Source organism: Pan troglodytes, chromosome 21 (genome assembly GCF_028858775.2).
Source record: "Pan troglodytes isolate AG18354 chromosome 21, NHGRI_mPanTro3-v2.0_pri, whole genome shotgun sequence".
NCBI classification, from domain to species: Eukaryota; Metazoa; Chordata; class Mammalia; order Primates; family Hominidae; genus Pan; species Pan troglodytes.
This window is the reverse complement of record NC_072419.2, coordinates 19,907,439-19,927,136: the sequence shown is the minus strand read 5'-3', so window position 1 is coordinate 19,927,136 and position 19,698 is coordinate 19,907,439. Positions and strand designations below refer to the sequence as shown.

General features: G+C 39.6%; 1 protein-coding gene and 1 pseudogene across 12 annotated transcripts in view; one reads left to right on the top strand and one right to left on the bottom strand.

Moving 5' to 3' along the window:
• The window catches only part of TASP1 (taspase 1), a 454,798-nt gene that overhangs the window by 230,470 nt on the left and 204,630 nt on the right, over window positions 1–19,698 (top strand). For 10 of the 12 annotated variants that reach the window (XR_676151.5, XR_010154231.1, XM_001135721.6 and 7 more), the window contains one exon: window positions 18,188–19,246. The exons of the other annotated variants lie outside the window; for them this stretch is intronic. Coding sequence is in view for 8 of the 10 variants with exons in the window: in XM_001135721.6 (XP_001135721.1) it covers window positions 18,188–18,280 (93 nt within the window). In the remaining 2 variants the exon portion in view is untranslated. Of the gene's footprint in view, window positions 1–18,187; window positions 19,247–19,698 lie in introns of those variants that run through there. 12 annotated transcript variants of the gene reach the window in all.
• LOC107969952 (glyceraldehyde-3-phosphate dehydrogenase-like) lies at window positions 14,941–17,231 on the bottom strand (annotated as a pseudogene).

The following is a 19,698-nucleotide window of genomic DNA, read 5'->3' as shown; positions in this document are numbered from 1 at the left end:
ATCAGACATTTCAGGAAGAAATAACATTAATCTTATGCCATTTCTTTCAGAAAAACAAAGCAGAGGGATTGTTTTCCAACCCATTTTATGAGACAAGGGTAACCTCAGTATTTGACAAAGATGTTACAAGGAAGGAAAACTACAGACCAATAGTTGTCATGAATATATATGCAGAGATGCTTAATAAGTTATTACTTTGGCATGAAAGATCCAGCAGTATTATTGCCCGTGGACACCAAATAAGGTTTTTCCAAGGAATGCACAGTTGACTTAACATTTCAAAAGTCAGTCATTGCCAACAAATGATCCTGGAACATAAGGATATCCACATGTAAAATAATGAAGTTGGACCCTTTATCCCATATATAAAAACTAACTCAAAATATATCAGGAACCAAAATATTAAGAGCTAAAACTATAAATTTCTTAGGAGGACTTAGGAGTAAATCTTTCTGTCCTTGGATTATGCAATTATTTCTTAGATATAACTCCAAAAGCACAGGCAACAAAAGAAAAAATAAATAGGTCATCATAAAAATTTAAAACTTTTATGCTTCAAAGGATAACATCAAGAAAGTAAAAAAAGCCCACAAAATAGGAAAAAATATTTGCAAATCATGTAATTGGTGAGGAGCTTGTACCAGAACATATACAGAACTCTTACAACTGAACAATAAGAAGGCATAAAATGGGCATAAGATCTGAGTAGACATTTTTCTAAAGAAGATATACAAATAGCCAGTAAGTACAGGAAAAGATGCTCAACATCAGTAGTCATTAGTGAAATGCAGATGACAACCACAAGTAGATACCACTTCACATCCAACAAGATGGCTATGATAAAAATTGTGAATATTAACAAGTCTTGGTGAGGATGTGGAGAAATTGGAACCCTCATATATCACTGATAGGAATGTAAAAATGGTGCTGCTACTTTGGACAGCAGTTTGGCAGTTCCTCAAAAAGTTAAACATAGAGTTACCATGTGACCCAGCAATCCCATTTCTAGGTATATACCCAAGAAAATGAAAAGATAGGTCCACATGAAAACTTGTGCATAGATACTTATAGCAGCATTATTCATAACAGCAAAAAAAGAAGAAACAATCCAAATGCCCATCAACTGATGAATGGATCAGCAAAATGTGAAATATTCATACAGTGGAATATTTTCAGCTGTAAAAAGGAATGAAGTGCAGATATATACTGCAGCTTGGATGAACCTTGAAAACATTATTCTAGGTAAAAGAAGCCAGACACTAATGGCCACATAGTGTATGATTTTGTTTATATGAAATGTCCAGAATAGGAAAATCCATAGAGATAAGGTAGATTAGTGGTAGAGGTAAGGGAATGGGGAGTGAGTGCTAATGGGCACAGGGTTTCTTTTAGTGGTGACAAAAATTTTCTGGAATTAGAATATTGCACATTTTGCAAATATATTAAAAACTACTGAATTGAAAAGTTATTTAAGTGGATGAATTTTCTGATATATGAATTATATCTCAGTAAAGCTGTTAAAAATGTTAATTGATATAATTTACTCTGTTACCAAAATAAAGGAGAAAACCCATATGTTCCTCTTGATTCCATATGATCATCTCAACTTGCATGAATGATAAAAACCTCAAAATAGCCGGGCACGGTGGCTGATGCCTGTAATCCCAGCACTTTGGGAGGCCAAGGCGGGCAGATCACCAGGTCAGGAGATCGAGACCATCCTGGCTAACATAGTGAAACCCCGTCTCTACTAAAAATACAAAAAATTAGCCAGGCGTGCTGGCGGGCTCCTGTAGTCCCAGCTGCTCGGGAGGCTGAGGCAGGAGAATGGCGTGAACCTGGGAGGCGGAGCTTGTAGTGAGCAGAGATCACACCACTGCACTCCAGCCTGGGTGACAGAGTGAGACTGTCTCAAAAAAAAAAAAAAAAAACAACCCTCAAAATATGAGATATCCAAGGAAAATTCCTCAATGTGATTAAGGGCATCATCTATCAAAAACCTACAGCTAAAATCATACTAATTGGTGAAACACTGAACACTTTCTTTCTAACACTGACAACAGACAAAGAGGCCATCCACTCATCACTTCTATTCAGTATTTTATTGGATGCTCCACTAGTACAATAAAGCAAATAAAAGATAAAACTTGGAAAAGAAATAGTAAAAGCCATAGTTATTCTCAGAGGACATGAAATGAATCTAACGAATGATGTGCAAGACCTGTTCCCTGAAAACTATAAAACCTTGCTGAGAGAAATAAAAGACAATCTAAATAGAGAAACATGCCATATTCATGGATTGGAAAACACAGTAAGATAGCCATTCTTTCCACATTCAGCTATAGATTCAAAGCAATCTCAATAAAAATTCCAGCAGACATTTTAAAATAAGAAATTGACAAGTTGGTTTTATAATTTGTGTGGGAATTTAAAGGACCTAGAACTGCAAAAATCAACTTTAAAAAAGATCAGAGTTAGAGGACTTACAGTACCAGACTTTAAGACCTACTGTTAAGCTACTGTAATCAAGGCAGTGTTCCTCCACAGAAGAGGCAACCCTAAAAATCAGTGTATCAGCTTTGGAATCAGCAGGAATACCGTCCAACTCTACAGTTTCACAGCATTCTGAGGGAAGGGAATTGCCAGATTGGTTGATGCAGCAGGGTCCACCAGATACTGCAGAAATTATTAAATATTGTCTCAGAATTATAGACGGAAATTTGTGTCTCAGGAGGAAACTGGCTGGGCATGGTGGCTCATGCCTGTAATCTCAGCACTTTGGGAGGCTGAGGCGGGCAGATCACAAGGTCAGGAGATCGAGACTATCCTGGCTAACATGGTGGCATCCCGTCTCTACTAAAAATACAAAAAAAAAAAAAAAAAAATTAGCTGGGCATGGTGGCACACACCTGTAGTCCCAGCTGCTCGGGAGGCTGAGGCAGGAGAATCGCTTGAACCCAGGAGGCGGAGGTTGCAGTGAGCTGAGATCACGCCACTGCACCCCAGCCTGGGCAACAGAGGGAGACTCCATCTCAAAAATAAATAAATTAATTAAATTAAATAAACCAAATTTTATTCAATGTGGAGGGCCAGAATAATCACCAGCAGTGTGGATGCTGTTTGTCGTCGGATGAAAGAATTGTCTTTACAAGAAAGATTTCCAAAATGAGAAATTATACATTCAACAACCTTAATAAAATATTCTTTTAAAAAAATGAAAGAGGAAATTTAAATGGACACTTGTATCTCCTGATGTATGTATTTTGGTCAGCTTCTTCACAAGCTTACCTAAGTGCTTACGTACTTTAAACTTTAATTAAGTATACATTTAAAAATGTTATCCTATTAATTTACTCTTGGCCTTCAAGTATTACCAGTGTTAAACTACTAAAAGCACACAATATCTAGTAAACTGTCATAGGTTTCTCATAATCTCACTTTTCTTTCAGTCTGTTTAGGGATATAAAGAATTTTTCAGGCGAAGTTGCTGCTTTAGGGAAGTGATTTTTCTAAAATTAGGTGAGGATTAGTGAAATAATAACACCCTTATTTGTTTTTAATTCTCAAATTTTTTATTCACAAGGTTATTGGGGTATAACTGACTAAATAAGTGTATCTGGCTCTTAAAGATAAAAATATAACCAAAGTAAAACAGGTGACTTTGTGGTATTAAGACTAGGGCAATAACACAAAGGATTATTTGTGCTAAAAAATATTTTTTATGTGTAACAAAGGATTATTTCTGAACAGAGATTCAGGAAAAAAAATGTAAATGAAAGATAAATTAAGAAATCAAAATTGATATAGAAATAGGTGTTTGACTAGAAATTGCAATTTATTTGAGATATTTTTTCTTTTATTCTTTATTTTATCATTTTGAATGTGATTATGTATGTAAATCTTGTGATGACTATTAACTTTTGTCAGCTTTAATGTCTGAAAACCTCATAAAATCATCCTATTTACCTAAATAATGCAATTTATTTATTTATTTATTTATTTACTTACTTACTTTAGAGACAGGATCTCACTGTATCACCCACTTGGAGTTCAGTGGCACAATCATAGCTCACTGTAACCTCAAACTCCTGGGCTCAAACGATCCTCTTGCCTCAGCTCCCCAAGTAGCTAAGACTATAGGTACACCGCCAGGCCTGGCTAATTTTTAAATGTTTTGTAGAGATGAGATCTTGCTATGTTGCCCAGGCTGGCGTAATCTCAAACTGTTGGCCTCAAGCAATACTCCCACCTCGGCCTTCCAAAGCACTGAGATTACAAGTGTGAGCCACTGCACACCTGGCCTGTTTATAAAACTTTAATAAGATCTTCTTGGGCCAAGGGTAAACCCTCACAAAGCTAAATAATTTTCCTACATAACTTTAACTTTGTTCACAAAGTTATGTTGAGTGAACAAAGCCAGACATGAAAGAGTACTAAGTGAATTATTCTATTTATATGAAGTTTAATAACTGGCCCAACTAAGCTATGGTGATAGAAATCAGAAAGTGATTGCTTCAGGAAAAGGGCATGAGGGAATTTGGGGGCAGTAATAGAAATGTCCTGTGTGGAAAATGTTCTCCTTAGGATTTGGTTTCATGGAGATACAAATCATTAAAAATCATCAAACCCTTTACTGAACATCTATGCACTTTATTGTATGTAAAATCATACCTCTGTTTTTTGAAAGTCTTAAAAATGATATTAGCTAGACTATCTGGGCTTGTTTTTGTTTTTTACGAGATAGGATCTTGCTCTGTCATCCAGGCTGGAGTGCAGTGACCCGATTATGGCTCACTGTAACCTCAAATTCCTGGGTTCAAGAGATCCTCCAGCCTCAGCCTCCCTAGTAACTAGGACTACAGGGGCACACCTCACCTGGCTAATTTTTATTTTATTTCTTGTCAAGACAGGGTCTTGCTATGTTCCCCAGGTAAGATTGTCTTTAAAGAGGCATGTCATGATTGACAGCATGGGCTTTAGAATTAGTCAGACTTGGATTTCAATCCTGGAGTCCCTGCTTTATAACCCAGGGCAAGTTACAACTTTGATCCTTAGTTTCCTCATCTACTGATGCTTTGATAGAATTCTGAAAATTAGTTGAATAATAAAAATGAAGTGCATGTAATGGATGCTGCATTTGTTATGATGGGTGGTGGTGGCAGCAGTAGTGGTGGAGGAAGAGGTGATGGTGGAAGTTGCAGGGAATTTCTCAGGACCATCACACCACAGCTCCACAGGCCCCATTTACACTGCAGTTATGCGCCCAAAGGTGGCATTTATATTGACTATGACAAGAGTGATGCCACCTGAATTTTCACCGTGCTCCTTTGGTGGAACTGGTAATGGTTATTACATTTTGACAAAATGCAACTCTAACTTGCAAGTTAATGTTAATAAGTTAATAAGTTAATAAGCCAGCTGGTAAGTGAATTCAGAGTTCCCAGAACAGGAAAAAAAAATTGTTGGAAGCTACAAGAAAAGACACTCCTCCCTGAACCCTGCAATTCAAGCCAAAATGGTGGCAAAGGAGCTCTTTCTAAAAACTATCTGATAGAGGTCTACCACTTTGACAGCGCCACAACTTAGGTTTTTAAATCAAATCTAAGGTGTGCCTTCAGCATTTCTTTTAAGCTCACCCATCCAGGTAATTTTCCTTTTGAAAGAAGAAGGGAGAATATTGCTTACTAGCTGTGTTAAATTTCTCTTGTGTGAACCTTGATTACAGGCAATCTTCTTGTATTCCACTGAGCACTGGGCAGTGGAACACCTACAGGATGTATTGACCATGAATCCCTTAAAAGAGACTTCCATTTCACAATAGTGGCCAATGGCATTTAGTCATTGAATGGATGTATCCAGCTAAATAGATTTATTGGACCATATTTTAGATTTGACAGGAAACACCTAGATACAAATTGGCCTTAGTCTTAACCAAATTTTAACTGCTTTTGATAATCTAGTTCTTATATTATCCAACAACTAAAGGCATCTGATCCCTGGCGGGAAGCCAACTGCCTCGGGATGGTAGTTAAGGCGCCACCAATAAACCTGTATACTAAGAAAACATCCGAGACAGCCAAGTTTGGCAAGTGCACTTATAAACCACAGGAAAAGTGGCTAATCACTGATTTTACTTGTACCTTTTAAGTTTGCCCAGAATTTGAAATGTAGAAACTTGTGTTTCTTTTTCATGCTCTTAGGGCTGCCAGGATGATCCCATTGGGTCTATTTAGAAAGTCATTTACACAAACAGGAAAAGACTGCAGAAGACTGAATGTATGAAAAACAGTTTCCTCAGCCTCAAGTTAATTTCTAAGAGTCGTTGGTAATTTTATTTTTGCCTAATTAGTCTTACATCATTAATTTCTTCCAAATGATTCATTCAACATTGCTCCAAAGCAATAAATAGAAAAACAAAGAGGGAATTTACTGTGTTGTTAAGAGTATAAGTCTTCCCAGAGGTGCGAATAATATGTATTCAAATTATTCTCATTTTAATCATGGTGTAGGGTAAGATCTTTGCAAAGATAAATGTCTATTTTAATCTATTACTTGACTTGTAGACCCTCCATATTAGTAGAAATGAAGTGGATGAAATTCTTTATTTTAGCAACATGAAAAGTAGTGAAAACATTAATTTCTCTATCTCCACATACGTATGTAGTTATCAGTCACAGATGTGAACCTAACTTAGAATATCACCTTGTTACCTTCTAGTACCCAACATTTTAGATAAATATGTATCTTCCCAGCCAGACTCATGCCTGCTGTTTGCTCACAGGACGTATAACCATGACATGTAAATGAGACAAATGTACTTAAAAATGATCGACTTTATTATGAACAGGAAATGAGTAATGATTATCTATGGTGTTTTTGTTTTTTGGTTGGGAAGCAGTAGCCAAATGATGAAAGGAATTTTCTCTTGTTTTTTCAGTCTCGAGACAAAAACTATAATCTTGGTCATGTCATTGTTATTTCATGTTAACTTACTAACTTGAGAAAAGATATTGGTTTCTATGATTATAAATATTGAGAATCCCCCATTGATTTTATGCTGTAACAACTTTTACTATATTATTTTATTAAATGGGTGAGTTACAGATGTGGAATCTACTAGGTATATCTTATATGTGCAGGTACTAATGACAACACAGGGCCCAACACATAGTAGGCATTTGGTGGACAGCTCTTTAATGAGTGACTGCATGTTGAGCTTTAGGGTAGAACTTTGAGTTAGGATGGTGCGTAGATACAACATTTTGTTCCCACTGTCCTTTCTTCCCAGTAATCTCCAGATTTAAGATCAAAAGCTGTATTCATCATAGCAGCTTTGAAAAAAATTAAATATATATAAAATACAAATTATATGGAAAAATTTTACACAGATTTAAACATTTAAAATTTTATGTTAAAATATGATTTTTAAGTTCTGGATTGTTTTCTCCTATAAGAGCAGATGATTTGACAACACTGGGACCCACTTCCTATGTGGCAGTGATTGGTTAGAGCCAGGTGGTAGCCGCCCTGTTTGGTGAAGCCTGGGCGCTTCACTTCCACAGTCCTACACCTGACCTGCTTCACAGGCATTTGAGACTAACCCGTGCTGTAGATTTTGAACCCTAATCAAGTCTATCTGTTAGAATACATTTTCATTCCAGTATGATTCATTCAAATAATATAGTTTATGTTTTTTTAAAAGTCTTCATCTTGGAGTGCTTGTTCTGTTTAATCCTAAGGATTAGAATTTGTTTGTGATAGTTACAATGTATGACTTTTATGTTCTGTAAGTAAAAGCAATACTGAAAATTTGTGAAAACTTAACATTTTAGTATTCACTAATTGAGACATTTGGCTATGGTTGTGCTGTTCTATTTACATTTCTTTCAAATACTTCTGGATGCAGTAAGTGGTAGGTACTGACAGTTTGCTTTTATGCTCTTGAGCTGTCATCACTGTACTGTACATGTTTGGATTGCACTGTCTGCTGCAGTGTTGAAGGGATAAAATGAAACTTAATTTAGGATGAGGGTTATATTAACAATTCACTAGTAGGAGATGCTCAGAGTACTTGGAAATAGATCTTTCTTCATTTGAAATAGAAAATTAATGTTATTTTAAATGTGCTTCCTAAAACAGATTAGAACCCCAATAATTGTTTGATTTCTTCCATTGATGGCTTTTGTGAATATCATGGTAAAATTTTGAACAGTTAAGAGTTAGGGTTATTACAGTAGCTAATAATGACTGACTAAGAAGTAAGCCTTATTACTTGGCTTGAGATTTCAGCTATTAAAGAAACCTCAGTTTACTTAGGAGTAAAAGTTTGATAAAACACAGTATCTCATTTTTTGAATGAATTATTTATTAAATACCATTGAGTGCCTTCTATATTGAGGTACTTTTCTGGGGACATCATAGTGAACAAAGCAGACAAGAATCCCTGTACTTGAGGACTTACATACTGGTGGGGGAAATAACGAACAAGATAAGTAAGGCCTATACTATGTTTGTGATAAGTGCTAAAAAGAGATGTGAAGCTAGGGAAGGGGTTAGGAGGTACAGGGATTCCAGTGTTAGGTAGGTTTCACTTCAAAGGTGTCATTCGAGTAAAGTCTTGGAGGATTTATGGGAGCAAGGCAAGAACATTCCAGGCATAGGGAATAGCAGGTGCAAACACTCTCAAGTAGGAGTGTGCCTGGTGTGTTGGAGGGACAGTGAGAAGGCCGGTCTTAGTGGGTCAGAGTAGGCAATGGAAGGCCAGATAGATTACATAGTTTTTTATCCATGGTCAGTATTTGGGCTTTTCCCCTGAAATGGGAGCCACTGGGGAGTAATGAGCAGTGGAGTGGTATGAACTGACTTACATCTTAAGAGGTGACTCCAGCTGCTGAAAGGGAGGCCGGGTGGAAGGTTGTTGCCATAGAGGTGAGTGATAATAATGACTTGGACTAGAGCATTATCCACACAGGTGGTGAGAAGTAGTTGGCTTCTGTGTGTATTTTAAGATAGAGCCAATGGGATTTGCTGTTGGGTTGGATAGAGATTATGAGGGAAATAGAAAAGGCAATGATGACTCTTAAGATTTTGGCCTAAACAGAAGAATAGAATTGCCATTTACTAGGGTGAGGAAGAAGGTGAAGTGGGGGGAAAAGACTTGAGGGGAAGTAGCAGAAACTCAGTTTTGGACATGTTAATTTCAAGATGCCTGTTAGGCATCAAATGGTGAGGCCCAAAAGGTAGCTGGATATGTGTGTCTGGAGTTTAGGAGAAAGGACTAAGATGGAGATACATATTAGGGAATCTCAGCATATAAACATTTTTTTAAAAAACATTTGGATGAGATCACCAAGGATGTGAACACAGACAGGAGAAAAGATTCCTGGGGAAATTTTGTACTTATAAGTTGGGGAAGCAACCAGGGAGACTGAAAAGTTATAATCATAGAGGTCAGAGGAGAACCAGGTGAGAGTGGTGTCCTAAAAAACAAGGGAAAAGGGTGTTTCAAGGAGAAGCAGGTGATCAACTTTATCAGATGCTGCTGCTGGGCCTTGTGAAATTAGATTTGAGGACAGGCTATTGGATTTGGCATTGGAAGTCATTTCTTATTTTGATAAAGAGGGGTTTTGGTGGAGAGGTGAAAGCAAAAAGCTGATTATAGAGGGCTTAAAGAGAAAATGGAAGGAAAGAATTTGAGGTAATAGGTGTAGAGAACTCTTTCAAATAACTTGGCTGTAAATGGAAGTAAAGAAATGGAGTGGCGACTGGAGGAGGAGGTTGATCTATGGAGTTATTATTCTTACCTCAATTTCCAGTGCAACCAGATGCTTCACTTTATATCCAAAACACTTCATAGACATTTTTCTTTAAAATGAGTGGAAGAAAAGTGGTCTAACTGTTGAGTCTTTGGACATTCCAACATTTAGTTGCTGGGGAGATGAGGAAGAATCAGCAAAGGAAAGTGAGGTTACGTTTTGGAGTAAAATAAAAGGAAAGTTTCAGCATATTATTTATAGTAGTTCCAGGTACAGCTAGTATTAAAGGAAGGCATTCCTTGACATTTGGGATGGACTAACTTTGACAGAGTCACACAGGTCTTTTGAAGGCAGGATGTCTGAACCTTTCTGTGCTCATGTGCCTGTCTGGCTCTAAGAAGGGTAGAACAAGGTGGAGCAATACATTTGCAGCTTTTGCCCATGCTCCCGCACTGCGCCCCGCTTTTTTTTTTTTTTAAAGAGAGAGCACCTCCCAGGACCCAGCAGAAGTCAGCTTGAGAAATGCTGCTTTCTGGGTCTCCGTGCCTTAACAGTTCTTTGGGGGCATAGGTCGGATCAGTAAGTCAGGGAGCACAAGATTTTGACGAAGAGAACTTTCTTCAAATCAGTTGTTGGTGGTTTGTATTTTTCCCCTCCAAAATTCCTCACTGACAGATTAACTGAGATTCTCAGGAAATTGTCCATTACACAAATGGAGAGTAGCCTCATTCTTAATGATAGTTTAAGTGTTAGCCTTTCATTTCTTTTCAAATAGAAGATGCTCTTTTCAAACTATAGTAAGATTCATGTTATCTGGCAGCTTACCAACCAGAAGACCATAAATGACATTTTGGGTTTCACCTAGTACAAATCATCAGGATGTTGAGGCCAGGTTCCCTATGAAGAGGAAAAGACAGTTCCCTTGGGCTGTCTTGACCAAGGAAATGGTGACCCAGAGCCTCCCCTTACAGACCTGAAGGGAAACCTTCAGTAGTAAAACTCCATAGAATGTCAAAATCAGAAAGAACTCTGAATATAATTGAGTTGAAGTTTTTCACTTTCACCGACAAAGACATTGAAACCCAGAAAGCCAGTGATTTCCCGATCCAGAAACTATCCAATCTATCAACAGCAGAGTTGAGGCTCAAACCGATTTCTCTGAGTCCCAGAATCATCTTGAAATTTGTTGGTAAGATTTGTTCCAGTAGCTTTCCTGAGCAAGCTCTGTTTCACCCTGAAAACCTGCTTTGTCTAAAGCCTCCTGCAGTTAAAGGCATGTCTCTTAACAGAGCCAGATTTAGAATCCTCCTTCATGGTAAGTCTTCAGGGGGAGTCAAGATAGTCCTAAATTTGGAGTTCAGAGGCTTTCATTCACATCTCAATTTTTCCACTTCCTCTCTGACCATAAGCAAACCACATTACCATTCTATCTCATTTGTTTTTTTTTTTTATCTGAAAAAAATAGGTATAGTATACATCTTTCTGTCTGACATGGTATTTTGAGGGATCTCATTGATGCAAAAGTGCTATGGAAACTAAAGCATTATGCAAATATAGGGACTTATTGTTAAGATTTCACAAAGAACTAGTTTCTGCGTCCTGCAAAGACATAATTGCACTTAGAGCGAGATCCATGTGTTTCATTCTTCTGTTCCCCCATAATAACTTGCAGAATAAATATTTGTTAAATAATGGAGCACTTTTATCACCTGTGGCAAGAGGGAATATTCATGATAATTCTCCATGTGAGTGGTGAAATAATAGGTACTGTAGGGCTTGCCATGTTTATGTGAGTATCTTCACTGGGCTTTTAACCTAAAAATAGGAGGGAACTCTTGTCTGATGTTGCCTCTGACTGAAGTGTGGTGTCAGTGAGCCTGGTGATAGTAAGAACCAAAGTGGCCTGTAGGCTGGAAGAACATGCTGTTCTCATCAGACAGCATTTTAATCTTATTTTACGGCTCCTTAGACATGATATTTGTATGTGAGAACAATAGAACTTTTTGCCCTGTATATATCCCTGTTTCAGTGCTAACAATGAAATTTACCCGAATGTCATCTTTGTGTTTCATCTGGCATCCTTGTTTTCAACGTGGAGAATGAGGTATGAGCGACACACAGTAAGATAAATAACATATGGCATTCCTTTCTCATTCTGTTGATATTTCTGATTGGTTGGCTGAACTCGGGAGTTGTATCTTCAAATTGCTCTGGCCTATTTAATACTTTTAATTTAAGACAATGAGAAAATAGAAGTAAATACTTTTTTTTGATTCATTAACAATGTATACACAAGCTAAATGAAGTCAGCGTCAGAGATTGTCCAAACTCTGAAAGGATGCTCTAGAGACCATCTAACCCAGTCTTCATTTTCCATTGTCCAATATCACACAGGCTTAGTAAGTGGGCACCCAGATCTTTTCACCCATAGTTAATGGATTTTTATTCTATAAAATATACACATTATTCTAGACTATATTAAGAAGGTTCATGTGAAACTGTCAGCTAGTTGAGTACATCTGCTTTCAGGATGAAGTCTGACGACCAAACTCTATTTTTAGAGCAGTTAACTACATTCCAAGGTTTAATGCTGCACACAAAGAATGCTTAGAATATACTTATTCACAAATTGTGTCTTTTTGAAAGACAGCTCTTAAAAAGCGATGGGTAGGGAACTTCTGGGAAAAGGATAGGGGTGGGTGGCAGTGTCTCCTGAGTCAACTCATTAAGAGAGAAAAAAATGTAAAAGCCCACAATAGAAACAAGGCAATAAAAACCAACCAGACACACTTCCCCACCCCTTCTCTTGCCTTTCTCTCTGGACTTAGTCATTTAAGGTGTATCACGTTTGTGGCACTAAAAGAAAGCTGAGGGCGGCCGGGCGCAGTGGCTCATGCCTGTAATCAGCACTTTGGGAGGCCAAGGCAGGCGGATCATGAGGTCAGGAGATCGAGACCATCCTGGCTAACATGGTGAAACCTCATCTCTACTAAAAAAAAAAAAAAATTAGCCAGGTGTAGTGGCACGCGCCTATAGTCCCAGCTACCCAGGAGACTGAGGCAGGAGAATCTCTTGAACCTGGCGGGTGGAGGTTGCAGTGAGCTGAGATCGCGCCACTGCACTCCAGCCTGGGCGACAGAGTGAGACTTCGTCTCAAGAAAAAAGAAAAAAAAAAAAAAAAGAAAAAGCTGAGGGTGACTATTATCATGTCAGGCAAGAATTCACAATGTAAGGATGTAAGGTACTACCCAGTTCACAGTACAATCTCACAGTACCATATACCGTATTTACATTGCCCAAGTAGTGATAAATACAGAAGAGAAGCTTAACTTGTTAAATGAATTTTTATTCTATAAACTATACACAGTATTCCAGATTATATTAAAGTTCATGTGACATTGTTAGTGCATGAAAAATTAGATGTTTTCTATGACTCAGCAATTTGAAAAGTAGGTAAGAATTAACAGGAGAAGGGAAAGTGGTGGAAACAGATATCTGTTTCTTCAAAAGCACATGGTAACATAAAATTGAGCTGAACACACTTGTCTCAGGAGGCTAGAGTCCTGCTTTCCAGGAAGGAAAATGCCCATGCAAACAACTTTACCCTAGTGTTTTTCATGTTCCTCCTTGTGCTGGATTTGTCAGAATGTTATTAATGCAGCACTATACAACAAATGGACAAGACTCAAGGGCCCCCATTTGACTGCTGTTTAAGTTGCTCATGCCTCCAATGATCTCTCTCTGGAAGAGGACTTTTAAAATTAAGTCGTGTGCGGTTTTCCTAGAAACCATACAAGAGCAGTTTCTAAGGTGGTCTTGGAAGATCTTAACATTGAGTATGAATGATAGGAAATTTTAGCTACTACTTAGATTGTGATTAGGTTATCAGGCAATTATATACTTTCTATATTACTTTTCTCTTAATTTTCTTATTTTAAAATCTTCGAGCTAAATTTGTTAATCCATTGTATTTGGTTTTATAAAAAGATATAGCCCTAATATTGGCTTTGAACAGTCAGTTTAATTTATAAGTTGATAGTTTTCAAGGGGTGTTAACCTCAAGAATCTGTCTGTGCTTCTCAGGGAATTAGCAAGAAAGCGGCAAATTATAACTACACGGTCAGTGGATCCCATTGGTGTGGAACTGTTTGCATCTGAGAATCTAAAGCTCCATCTCTATTCTAACAGTGCCATCACCTGGAAGGTGGAAAATTTTAGTTAGTCTATACTTTAAAAAAAAAAAAAAAAGAAAAATTTTTTTTTTTTTTTTGAGATGGAGTCTCGCTCTGTCGCCCAGGCTGGAATGCAGTGGTGCGATCTTGGCTTACTGCAAGCTCCGCCTCCGGGGTTCACACCATTCTCCAGCCTCAGCCTCCCGAGTAGCTGGGACTACAGGTGCCTGCCACCACGTCCGGCTAATTATTTTTGTATTTTTAGTAGAGACGGGGTTTCACCGTGTTAGCCAGGATGGTCTCAAACTCCTGACCTCGTGATCCGCCTGCCTTGGCCTCCCAAAATGCTGGGATTACGGGCATGAGCTACCGCACCCGGCCTTTTTTTTTTTTTTTTTTTTTTTGAGAGGGAGTGCTGTGTGCAGTGGCACGAGGTTGGCTCACTGCACTGGAGTGCAGTGGAGTGCAGTGAGAGGTTGGCTCACTGCAACCTCTGCCTCCTGGGTTCAAGCGATTCTCCTGCCTCAGCCTCCGGAGTAGCTGGGATTACAGGCATGCGCCACCACACCCAGCTAATTTTTTTTGTATTTTTAGTAGAGGTGGGGTTTCGCCCTATTGGCCAGGCTGGTCTCGAACTCCTGACCTCAGGGGATCTGCCTGCCTCAGCCTCCCAAAGTGCTAGGATTACAGGCGTGAGCCACCACGCCCGTCCAAAAAAATCTAAGATTAATCTTTACTATGGCAAACTAGTGTGATTGACTTTTCAGCCAAACAGATTGGTCATATCAGTTAAAACACTTAAAATTCTTCCCGCCCCCCCGCCCCTTTTTTTTTTTTTTGGCTGAGTGCAGGGGACTTTATTCATGGTATACAACAGGGTGGGGCTCCCTAGGCCCCTCCCTCTTCAGGGTGTCTGCATGGACATTGTGAGGAGGGGAGATTCTCAGTGTGGTAGGGGACTGAGTGTGGGCAGGGACTCCCAGCAGCTGAGGGCCTCTCTCTTCCTTTCATGCTGTCGCTGGGGCTGGTGGTCCAGGGGTCTTATTCCTTGGAGGCCATGTGGGCCATGAGGTCCACCACCATATTGCTGTAGCCAAATTCGTTGTCACACCAGGAAATGAGCTTGACAAGGTGGTTGTTGAAGGCATTGCCAGCCCCAGCATGGAAGATGGAAGAGTGGGTGTCACTGTTAAAGTTGGAGGAGACAATGTGGTGCTCAGTGTAGTCCAGGATGCCCTTGAGAGGGCCCTCTGACACCTGCTTCACCACCTTCTTGATATCATATTTGGCAGGTTTCTCCAGACAGTAGGTCAGGTCCATAACTGACACATTGGCGATGGGGACATGGAAGGCCATGCCAGTGAGCTTCCTGTTCAGCTCAGGGATGACCTTGCCCACAGCCTTGGCAGTGCCAGTAGATGCAGGGATGGTGTTCTGGAGAGCCACACAGCCCTCATGCCACAGTTTCCCGGAGGGGCCATCCACAGTCTTCTGGGTGTCAGTGATAGCGTGGACTGTGGTCATGAATCCTTCCATGATACCAAAGTTGTCATAGATGGCTTTGGCCAGGGGTGCTAAGCAGTTGGTGGTACAGGAGGCATTGCTGACGATCTTGAGGCTGTTGTCATACTTCTCATGGTTCATGCCTATATAAACATGGGGGCCTCAGCAGAGGGAGCAGAGATGATGACCCTTTTGGCTCCCTGCTGCAAGTGAGCTCCAGCCTTCTCCATGGTCGTGAAGATACTGGTGGGCTCCATAATGTACTCAGCACCAGCATGGCCCCATTTGATTTTGGTGGGATCTCACTCCTGAAAGATGCTGATGGGATTTCCATTGATGACAAGCTTCCCATTCTCAGCCTTGATGGTGCCATGGGATTTGCCATGGGTGGAATCATACGGGAACATGTAGACTATGTAGTTGAGGTCAAGGGAGGGGTCATTGATGGTGAGAACATCTACTTTACCAGAGTTAAAAGCAGCCCTGGTGACCAGCGCCCGATACTGCCAAATCTTTTTACTTTGGCCTTCACCTTCACCAGGGATGTGGCTAGCACTGCATGAGAAGATGCGGCTGTCTCTTGAATGGCAGGAGCAGGATGCCTTAAGATTCTGCATGTTTACATAAACATAGCCCTAGAATGGTCTATTTCAGTCATTTACCCACTCAGCATTTCCGGAGTAGTATGCTTCTGTGTGAAACACATGGTCAGGTACAGGGAAACTGAGATGTATGTAACAAAGCTTCTGCCCAAAACCGACTTTCAATTACAGAAACCTAAAGACTCAAAACCAAGACTGGATGAGAAATGCTCATATGGGTGCTATAGGAGCTAAAAGAAGAGCTTCTAAGTTGAGTTGGGTGCCTGGTCAAGGCTTCCCTTGAGAAAAAGCCAGAGACATGGTATCACAGAGAGATGTATGAGCAGGGCATGTAGCAAGGAGTGGAGGGAGATGACCCAAAATGGATGTCTGCTGCTTTTTCATGTATCATTTTAACGTGTTATTTCCCATTAGTTCCAAATTCCAATAAAAATGCATTGCTATTTAAATATTGTAAAGGTACCTTGTTAAGTTCTTCTGCTTGTAGGATACTCTAGAGTCTACACAGTCCTTAGACACTTGCTCAATGTAAAACAGTTTATTGCATTTTTTATGCTGACATCCAAGTTTGTTGTAGAAAGGAGTCTGTTTTTAGGCTAAAGAGAAATTTAAGCTCACTTCTTTCTTTCTTTTTTTTTTTTTTGAGACGGAGTCTCGCTCTGTCGCCCAGGCTCGAGTGCAGTGGCGTGATCTCGGCTCACTTCAAGCTCCACCTCCCAGGTTCACGCCATTCTCCTGCCTCAGCCTCCCAAGTAGCTGGGACTACAGGCGCCTGCCACCACGCCTGGCTAATTTTTTTGTATTTTTAGTAGAGTCGGGGTTTCACCATGTTAGCCAGGATGGTCTCGATCTCCTGACCTCGTGATCTGCCCGCCTCGGCCTCCCAAAGTGCTGGGATTACGGACGTGAGCCACCACGCCCGGCCTAAGCTCACTTTTTTCAAAAAGAACTCTGGAGATAAGCTCATATAAAACATTTTCTTAAACGGCTCCCACTGTTTATATGATTTGATGCCCCATTGAGATCTCCACAGGTAGCTTCAAACACATCTTGGCTCACACTTTTTCAGACCAAGGTTTCTTGTCTTCTGATGAGACTCACCATGTTTCAGTACTTAGGAAAAGCTCGTTTAGAGAACAAGTAGAGAGGATTGCCTGAAGTTTATGCAGCCCCTCTTTCTTCTTAGAAATTCCAGACATTTATCTATCCTTGGATTAAGCCAGATCACCAAAAAGACGAATTCTTGGCTGACCTCATCCTGATCCCTCATGAAACAGAGTGAAGTGCTTACTGTTTTCTACCAGAGCCTCCAGCCCCAGCCTCCTCTGAGTGATGTTGTAACACTCAGCCCTACAAAACTCCCTGTTGTATAGCTGATGTCTTCAGTCAGTCACTAAACACAGTGCCCTCTTTACAAAAACTATAGGAGAAATGGCTTCTTGGTCTCAGTGCCAGGAACAATTGTTCTCATCCAAGCAATGGGTTTGCTGTGATCTTTATGCTACATGAACCACCTACCTGATCTCTGCTGCTAGGAAACAGAGACAGGGCAGCAGGCTTGCCTCTGGCACGGGTACCAAACTCCTCAGCTTAGATTTCTTTGTTGGCCCCACTTCGGTCTTTACCTTATTTTGTAAGCTCTTATTTTTCTTCTCATTTCCTCTCCTACTTTAGGCTATTGAATTATCTGAGTTTTTGTAAGCTACTGAAATTCTTTAAGGAATAAATTTGGGATATAAACATGAATTAAGTGTCCTTAGTTACTCTGTTTGGAAGACAAAACATATACAAATTACTAGTTTTCACATAATGACTATACTCAATAGAGCTGGCATTAAAACTGCTACTCTTGTGAATATAATTAAACTATACATTCTGTGCGGTCAGGGGTCTTGGCTAACTTGGTCACCTCTGTATCTCAAGTTGCTAGTGCTGTGCTTGGCATGTAGCAGATGCTCAGTAAATATTTCCTGAGCGATTTGAACAAACGATCTTTCAGTAACTAAAGTTTACCAGTGGTACAGTCTGTGGATGCTCAGAAGCAAAGTGAAGGCCTAATGCTCTGGTGTTTCCTCCACCTTTTTTGGACACGGGTGGGGGTGTGGCAAGGGACACCACTGACCCCTCTGATGCTCTCCTGTCTCTCTCTCTGCAGACTCACATTTCAAGACTTCCTCCTGGTGCAGTGGCAGGACAGTCTGTGGCAATCGAAGGTGGGGTGTGCCGCCTGGAGAGCCCAGTGAACTGACCCTTCAGGCTGAGCGTGAAGCGTCTCAGAGGCATTTCAGAACCTGAGCTTTTGGGGGTTTTTAACTGAAGTTGGTTGTTTTATCTTTCTTGTTTTATAATTCCTATTGCAACCTCGTGCACTGCTCGAGACACAAGTGCTGCTGTAGTTAGCGCTTAGTGACACGCGGGCCTTTGGTGGGTGAGCGGGACTGTGTGTGAGTGTGTGCGCGTATGTGCGCACATATGTGTATGTGTGGAGTATGTGTGTTTGCTTCTCCGTGGATGAAATAGAAACTCCTCATTGTGTGACCAGGAATGGTTAAATCATCTTTACAAAATGTGTGCTTTAACTGTTTACAAGTAAAACCTAAAGTTGCAGGAAACATTTTTTATTTCGTAAAGAGGTACCAACTGTCGCTGATGTGATATGTCAGAACTGAAGAGTAAATCTACTTGTTTAAATGACTTGACAGTGGTAGTGCTCCATTTAATAACAGTAATAAGTAATAAAGTGTTTTTATTTGTTAACCAGTTTAAGTGGATCCTGTGGTAACTTAAACTGTTGTTCTCATCCCTTATATGGGGCATTTTTCTTTAACAAAGAATGGTTTCAGTGAAACAATCTAGCAGAGAATTAATGTCAGAACCTTTTTAAATAATAGTCTGATTGATACAGTTTGTACTTATTTCATCAAGCTTTTCTAAGCTTAAATATTGCATAGCTTCGAGCTGTATGGACTATATTATGAAAGAATATGTAAAGAGAACATACAGTAATGCACAGTCCTTAATTTGTGTATAATGGAAAGTTATTTACACTATAACACTGTAAATAAGAAAGCAGAGTTTATGGGAAAATTCAATATTATCTTTGTTTTTGTTTAAATATATTTTTAAGATAAAGGCACAAAAATAAAAGAAGCGTATTACTGGGTATAGTATGTGACTCCTCTTCTCAGACTAATAAATTATCTTTTGAATCCTTGGTTAGAGAGCTATTATTTATTTTGTTTATAAAATGTTCTCCCAGAAATCATACCGTTATCCATCTTGCTGTTGTTCTGATTGTTCCAAGGCCAGTGTTACGCAGTTAAAGAAGACACGGGCAAGATGCAAGTTGAACTTAGTACATGATTGAATGGTCAATATGGAAGGCCCTAAAATTTCTCTTGCAATTTGATAAAAATAACAAAGAGAACGAATAAGAACACTTTGCTTTGAAAAATTGTAGTGGCAGCTAAAAGCTCGATAGTTTCAGTTGATAAATTACTTCTAAGTGTTATATTCAGGGATTCTGGAGCCACATAAGAAAACCAAGATTTTCCTTTTGATTTTTTCTTTTTTTTTTTTTATGTAAGAGTGGTTATCAAGAAGATACTAAAGATAGACTTGCTCAGGGGGAGGAAGTTCCCTGCACCATGTAATCATGGCTCTGGG